The 7,545-nt window shown below is 57.2% G+C and overlaps 1 protein-coding gene across 2 annotated transcripts; it reads left to right on the top strand.

Annotated features, from left to right (window-relative positions):
• Positions 1–343: 343 nt before the first annotated feature.
• MYL3 (myosin light chain 3) lies at positions 344–6,077 on the top strand. 2 transcript variants are annotated; one of them, XM_058549658.1, is made up of 7 exons: positions 344–485; positions 2,816–2,843; positions 2,976–3,125; positions 3,943–4,116; positions 5,408–5,485; positions 5,594–5,636; positions 5,838–6,077. In XM_058549658.1, the coding sequence occupies exons 1-6, from the start codon at positions 345–347 to the stop codon at positions 5,620–5,622; spliced, it is 600 nt and encodes a 199-aa protein (XP_058405641.1). In that variant the 5' UTR covers position 344; the 3' UTR covers positions 5,623–5,636; positions 5,838–6,077. The 2 variants fall into 2 exon arrangements, with proteins under 2 accessions (XP_058405641.1, XP_058405630.1); XM_058549647.1 differs by having other exon boundaries at positions 5,594–6,077.
• Positions 6,078–7,545: the final 1,468 nt, after the last annotated feature.

Below are 7,545 nucleotides of genomic sequence, written 5' to 3'. Positions count from 1 at the left end.
TTCAAGGGTGTGTGTGTGTGTGTGTGTGTGTGTGTGTGTGTGTGTGTTGAGCAGTGGCCTCTGTCCTCCCCTCCTCCTCCCTTTTCCCAACAGGTCATTGGGAGGAATAGAGAGCCCTCCCTCTTCCCCACCCATTCCCGAGCCTGCACAATGGCCTCTCCAGGCCCCAAAATAGCCCCTGAGCCTAGCCAATGTCCTTTTATGGCCCTGTCCCTATTGTGCACTGCGGGGGTGGGGCTGGGGTCAGGAGGTATCCAGGCAGGATAAAGGCCAGGCCCAGGACGCTCACCTATCCTGCTCTCTGCTTCCTTCTCTCCACATCCCTCTCTGTGCTTACAGCCTCGATGGCCCCCAAAAAGCCAGAGCCCAAGAAGGATGATGCCAAGGCAGCCTCCAAGGCGGCTCCAGCTCCCCCACCGGCACCTGCACCTGCACCTGCCCCCGAGCCCCCCAAGGAGGCTGAATTTGATGCTTCCAAGGTCAAGGTGAGCGTGGGAGCTGGGTTCTGGCAGGAAAGGCAGGGCAGGTAAGTGGATCACAGAGTGGACCTACCCAGTACCAGGCCAGCCTCCGGAAAGTGAGCACTGAACTTAAGCTGGAAGCTTCTGTTCAGAGGTCAGACAAGCCCTGGGGGCTTCAGGCATCAGGAGGGCTGCAGCAAGAGGGATGGTGGTCAGACATTAGGCAGGGCTCTCCCAGTGCTGCTGAAGGGAGTGTCTTTTTGGTGGTTTCGGAAACTGATTCTCTCTTGCCCTTCTCCCTGGACCTCACATCCTTGGGGAATCCTGGAGCCACCTGTCCCCCACCCATGCAGCCAGGCGGGGATCTTCCTTGTCCAGCTGTTGGGTCTCAAGTCCGTGCCAAGTTCCCCATGGTGGACAGGGTGGGGGTTAAAGAGAAGTGAGACCCCTGCCCAGGCTGGGTCACACTCGCCCCTGCCGAGGTGCCTGTGCCCCAAAGCTGGTAGGGCCTCAGCTTTTTGGTGGGGAAGTTGAGGCAGAGGCTAGATAGGTCATGCAGGAAGTTGGTCTCAGAGCTGTGACCGTGGCCCCAGAAGGCCTTTCCCGGCTGGGCAGTCTTCTTCAGTGCCTAAACTTGGAGGACGAGCCGTGACTCCCACCTCTGCCATCTGCATAGCGGCACGCACCCTGCGTCCTGCCTGTTGCCTGTTCTTGCCTGGCCACCGGCCAGTGCTACCCTGGCTGCTGGCTGACGGGCCCTAGGAGCGCTCCCAGCCCCTCATGGTTCCTGCATGCCCAGCCAGGCCTGCAGCCCATCTGCACAGATCTACCTCCTGTTCGGAACCCTTCCTAGAGGCACCTATCCTACCCCTCAAGACACAGGTTCAAATCCCAACTCTGCTCCATCCCCTTTGCTGCTCTGAGGCTTGGTTTCCTCAGCGGTGAAATGGGACAATAAGCCCTCCTCGCAGGCTGTGGGGAATCATTCACAGAGAGTGCTCCCTGGAGTTGGCTCCCTGACCCCCAACCACCCCCAGACCCCAGGCTTGTGTCCCACAGGCTCCCTGGTGAGGGTCCCACCACCCTGGGCCCATGGTGGCATTGTCCAGTCTCACTGGATCTGAGGTTAGCACAGCCTTCTCTCTGAGAGGAGGGAATAGTGAGGCCTCTTGTGTGTCCCCCTGCCTCTCCCCCTTGGGCTGGCTGGTGAAGGGCAGGAGGCTTTGCCAGGAGCCCGGGGAACCTAATCTCAGCAGGCTTCCTGGTGGAGAGAGAGCTCTCAGGGGGCCAAGATCGACAACTTGTTCTTCCCAACACTGGACTGAACCAGAGAGCCAGCAAGGACAACCATGGAGGGTGGCAGGGCAGGTCTCCCTCTGTGCTGGTGTGCACTCTGGAGGTTGATGGGACTCCAAGGGCACAGCAGTGGGAGGGGTGCCAGTCACGCCCCCCTCCCCCAAGGTCCTTTCCCTCATGCAGCCTTGACCTTGGAGTCAGTGACTGAGTGATAAAAATAGACCTAGTATCGGGTGAGGAGGGGGAAACCGGGTCCCAGGAGGCCTCCTGACCCCAGGTGGCCCTGTTGAGGCCTCAGCAAACACTCAACAGCACTGCCCTGGCCCCATGCTGTGCTGCAGTGGGGGCTGCCCTGGGCTCACGATGGGGGTGGGTAACACCTAGGTGTAGGCAGGGCCATGTGAGTGACAGTGCTCAGCCTTGAGGGCTCTGTGAGGGGCAGACACATGTAAATGCATGCACACACATGTGTGTGAATGCACATGTACTTGCATGTACATTGCACAGACACATACACATCCCTTCCTATGGATGTGCTCTCATGCTATAGAAGCCCTCTGGCCTGCACCCTCACCCTTGCTCCTCCTATCTCTGCCCCAATGGCCCTGTGAGATAAAGCCTCCCATCTCACTCATGTGGACAGTCCTGCCCACTGGGCCCCAGGCCTGGTGGGGGTGGCAAAGCCAGTCTGGTCAGATCTTGTGGCTTCAGGTACCTCTGTCCAGGACCAGGGGCATCAGGTAAGGCCCACCTTGGGCTGGGGACTCAGGGCACCAGGCCTCCCTCCACACCACTTCCACAGCTGTGGCTCACCAGGTATCAGGATCAGGGCACACGTAGACCCAAGGCCCTCAGGTTGGACAGGTGGGGAGGTAAGGAGGCAGGAGGGTGTCAAGGTGGACAGCAGGAGGTCCTGGGTGGTGGAAGCTGGGATGCTGGGATGGGGACAGGTTGGGACAGCTGAGAGGTTGAGGCCTGGGCTGGCCATGGAGTGACCAGGAGGAGGCCTGCCCCAACCTCTGAGCAAGGCACTTAGAATCTTTGGGGTCTCCTTTCAGATCGAGTTTACACCAGAGCAGATTGAAGGTGAGTGGAGGTCTTGGGCCCAGGGGCTGCAGGGTTGGGCCCAGGTCCCCAGTCTGAGAGTCCCCAGCAGTGTGGGGTGAGTGGGGGGTGCTGACTCAGGGAGCATCCACAGCTCATGCCCTCTCCCTGCAGAGTTCAAGGAAGCCTTCACGCTGTTTGACCGCACGCCCAAGTGTGAGATGAAGATCACATATGGGCAGTGTGGGGATGTCCTGCGGGCGCTGGGCCAGAACCCCACGCAGGCGGAGGTGCTCCGCGTCCTGGGGAAGCCAAAGCAGGAAGGTTGGTACACCCAGCCTGAGACCTCGCCGTCAGTGCTGGTCCCCGGAGACTGCCAGGGTGGGCTGACATCTGTAGAAGGACAGCACGGGAACCTCCCTGCTGTGCACTGTCCTGACATTCTGCCATTGTCCGGATGAGGACTCTGAGGCCAGTCTCAGGCGATGCTTACCAGGTGACGAGCAGTGATGGTTCTCTGTACTCTCTGGCCCCATGCCAATTCGTCAGGTCTGCTAGTCATGGGAGACTGATGAGAGTGCAAACTACCTTCAGTGGCTGGTGTGAGGTGGGCTAGGGGCCCCGGCCTCCCCGTCCCATGTGCTCTCTCTGCCCCTCCTTGCCTCCTCGGCATCTCTGTGGGTCAGGGCCAGCTTCCCTCACCACCCTGGCCAGAGAGGGTTGCCTGCTTTGCCCCAAGGAGGAGTGAGACCCAAGCCCTCGTCATGGGTTCAAAAGTCCCAGGGAATGTCTCTGATTGGCCCAGCTGCTCCTGACCAGTCACAGGTCGGGGGATGGTGGGTCTATAAGAAAATGACACTAGGGAGGACTGTTCCCCAAAAGGAGAACAGGGGTGCTGGACAGAGCCCACTGTGGTGTCACTGCAGCAAACTCTCCTTGTGAACAGCAAAGGACCATGGAAACAATGCATTTCTTGGTTAACTGTAAAGTGTCTTGTGATGGTGGAGTGCTTTGTAAATGGCAAACTGTACAGAGTGCTTTGGGAACTATGTGAGAGCAACAGCTCCTCATTATAAGGCACAGAGGAAGGGTGTGCCCATCCTACCCCTCAGCACCTGGGACTCGGGACCTCTCTCCACAGAGCTTAACACCAAGATGATGGACTTTGATACGTTCCTGCCCATGCTTCAGCACATTTCCAAGAACAAGGACACAGGCACCTATGAGGACTTTGTGGAGGGGCTGCGGGTCTTCGACAAGGAGGGCAATGGCACCGTCATGGGCGCTGAGCTCCGCCACGTGCTGGCCACGCTGGGTGAGGGCAGCCTCCTCCCCACCCCCATTCCTCCTTCCGGGGGCATCCTGGGAGAAACCACTCTGTCACCCGTTGGGCCTGTGTCTCACCTGTGAAATAGAGAGTGACACTGTCAAGGTGCCTCTATGGCAGGCAACAGAAATGTGGGGAATTTAGAAATTTAGGTGGAGGATAATGAAAGTGTGTTGGTGCAGCTCACAGAACCTAAGGGGGATGGGAACAGCTCTGGGGACAGGGTGGGGCGAAGTTGTGCGTCCAGGAGGATCAACTCAGTCCTGGTGCTCATTGCCTCAAGGTCAGGGCCACATCATCTGAGTGGCTGAGTAGGTCACGTGCCTACCTCTTGGGCATTCTGACCCCAACTGTCAGGTGCCCGGCTGGCAGGGACGCCCCCTTCTCCAAGGGACTTTTTCCTACAGCAAATGTTAGTGAGCACCTGTGTCTGCTTAAAGTGACTTTTCCTGCAGCAAACATTTATTGAGCACTTACTGTGTGCTCAGAGCTGAGCTGGTCTCTGGGGTTATGTGTGTATATGTGTGGCTGAGGGGGTACGAGGCAGGAGAGAAACTGCAGTTGGCATTCCAGTGGGAGACCAGCACAACACACACAAAAGCATAGAGGCAGGGGACTGGCCCAGTAGTGTAGTGGTTAAAGTTCGGCGCACACCGCTTCTGCAGCCTGGGTTCGCTGGTTCAGATCTGGGGCATAGACCTACACCGCTCATCAAGCCATGCTGTGGCTGCGTCCCACATACAAAATAGAGGAAGATGGGCACAGATGTTAGCTCAGGGCCACTCTTCCTCAAGCAAATATAGGAAGACTGGCAACGGGTATTAGCTCAGGGCCAATCTTCCTCACCAAAAAAAAAAAAAAAAGAATAAAAGCATAGAGACAGGAAAGTGCCAGACTTGTCTGGGGAACAGTGGTAGTGTCTCTTGGTCTCCTCCACAGTTATCCCCCAAGGTTTCCGGCTCTATCCCCACCAGCCTATCGAGGTCAGAGGACAGAGTGTGCTGGTGGTTTGAACACCAAGATGGCACTGTAATGAACAGAGCCCAGGCTCAGAGGGGGCACCAGGCCTGCATCCCCAGGCCCACCCTTTTTGATTTGTCACTGATTCTCTTGGTCTCAGAGATGGGGGTGATGGCCAAGGCCTTGTGAGCAATGGTGGCTGTGCCAACATGAGGTGTGGGGATACTGGAGAGGCAGACCCACCATCCAGGGGGTTCAGGGGATCCTCCCAACCTTTGCACGTCCGGATGTTCCTGACTCGGCCTCCCACCCCTGCCAGGTGAGAGGCTGACAGAAGACGAGGTGGAGAAACTGATGGCTGGGCAAGAGGACTCCAATGGCTGCATCAACTACGAAGGTAGGCTGAGCAGGGCAGGGGTCTGCTGGGGGGGCATTGGGACCCTAGGCTCCCACCCTTGGCTACCCAGGGCTAAACCCTTGCCACTCACTCTCCCCTTCTTTCCAGCATTCGTGAAGCACATCATGGCCAGCTGAACCTCTCACCCCAGGTGAGACCCCCCCACTCCCTTCCAAACCTGCTGCCACCTTTGCCACCTCTGCTGATCTCAGCCTTGTTGTCCCCATCATGCCTCTGTCACCCAAATCCCTTGTTGCCGCCTCCCCATCTCCACCAACTCCAGTTCTCAGTTGACATGCTGCTGCCTTGCTTGATCCCCTCCACCGTACCCTGCAATCGCCTTTGCTCTCAGGGAGCCCAGGGGAGGCCATGCTGGGGACAGCTCATTCCCCATTCATGATGCTGACACCAGTGGCCTGGAGTTGTGGGAAGGAGGGGAGCGCATCAAGACTCCTGCACAAGCTCCCTCTGCTCAACCCTGCAGACCTGTCTGCCTGGCTGTCATCTCATGTCCCTATCAGGCTACACTTACCTGTGACTGCATCTCTGTCCCTACCCCATGAGCCCCATGAATAAACGGCTTCTTTCCTTCTTGCTGTCTTTCCTTCTTCCCTCTCATCTCCTCCCTCCCTCCCTCCCTCCTTCCCTCCCTCCCTCCCTCCCTCCCTCCTTCCTTCTTTCCTCTCGGTGGTCCTTTGGTTGACTTCTGTAAAGTCTATGGGCCACACATAGTGAGCCTGGGACAAAACAAGGCGAGTCATTTTGAAATGCTGCTCATCCCACCAAAACTGCCCCATATGGTGTGCCAAACCCTCTGAGCCTGCCCACCAGGATAGGAGCAGGGCCAAGCTAGAAGAGGTCTGGGGGACCCTCCCTTGCTTTAGCCCCCCCTTCTCCCTTCTGGAGATGGCAGCTGTGCTATGGCCTCAAACACAGAGATGCCACTGGGAGCCTGAGAGCACTGTCTGAGCTGTCTCACTCCATGACCGGCAATCAGGGAACCATGGGGCATTGGCCCAGAGCCACCTATGTCACAGGTGGAGAAACTGAGGCCCAGAGCCTGAGTCATACTGGGAATGGGTGGTAGGGCAGGAGCTAAATTTGTCCCCAGGCTGTCAGAGCTGAAGAGGCCTTAGACCCCTGCCTGACTCAGCTAGGGAAACTGAAGCACTCTGCCTGCAGTGGGGATCTAGGCTAGAGGCTAGGGGCAGCATCCAGGGTCCACCAGTGGGTTCCTCAGCCCCAGGCTCCTCAGCAGGAGGCAAGTGTGTAGTCCAAGTGTGCAGCGACAGGAGGCGGTGCATGCCTCTCTGCAAACCCTGCCCCATCCCACACCCTGCTCTGGGGCCGGGACCCTCCCCTTGGAGCCCAGTGGGGAGAGTGAGGGGAGGCTTCCTGGAGGAGGTGAAACACCGGAGTTTGATGGAGAGAGAGAGCAATGCCTTGCAGGGAGGCTGGTTGCCCTAGAGATATACCCACATTCATAGCAGCATTATTCACAACAGCCAAAAGGGGGAAACACCCTAAGTGCCCACCAACAGATGAATGGAGAAACAAAATGTGGTACATCCATACAATGGAATATGATTCAGCTTGAAAGAGGAAGGAAATTCTGACACATGCTGCAACATGGATGAACTTTGAGCATATTATGCTAAGTGAAATAAGCCAGTCACAAAGGGACAAATACTGGATGATTCCACTTACATGAGGTACTTAGAGTACTCAAATTCATAGAGACAGAAAGTGGAATGGGGGTTGACAGGAGCTGGGGAGAGGGGAGAATGGGGAGTTATTGTTAAAGAAAAGAACAACAAAAAGAGAGTAGAGACAGAATGTCTTAGGCTGGGCTTCCTCAGAAGCAGAGCTGTGACAAGGACCTGAATGCAAGGAGTCTCCCTGGGAGGTGACCCCAGGAGCATGGGAGAGCAGCTGGGAAGGGAAGGAAGTCTCTACGGGGTGTGTGGGAGCAGATGGAACTGTGGGCAATGGGGGCTCAGCCCACTGGGGACCTTTAGGAGATAGTGGAGTTGTCCCACCAAGGGATGAGGAAACCAGAC

The sequence above is a fragment of the Diceros bicornis genome, chromosome 2 (genome assembly GCF_020826845.1).
Source record: "Diceros bicornis minor isolate mBicDic1 chromosome 2, mDicBic1.mat.cur, whole genome shotgun sequence".
Classification (NCBI taxonomy): Eukaryota; Metazoa; Chordata; class Mammalia; order Perissodactyla; family Rhinocerotidae; genus Diceros; species Diceros bicornis.
Note: the sequence above shows the minus strand (reverse complement) of the source record. Positions and strands in the feature narration are given on the sequence as shown.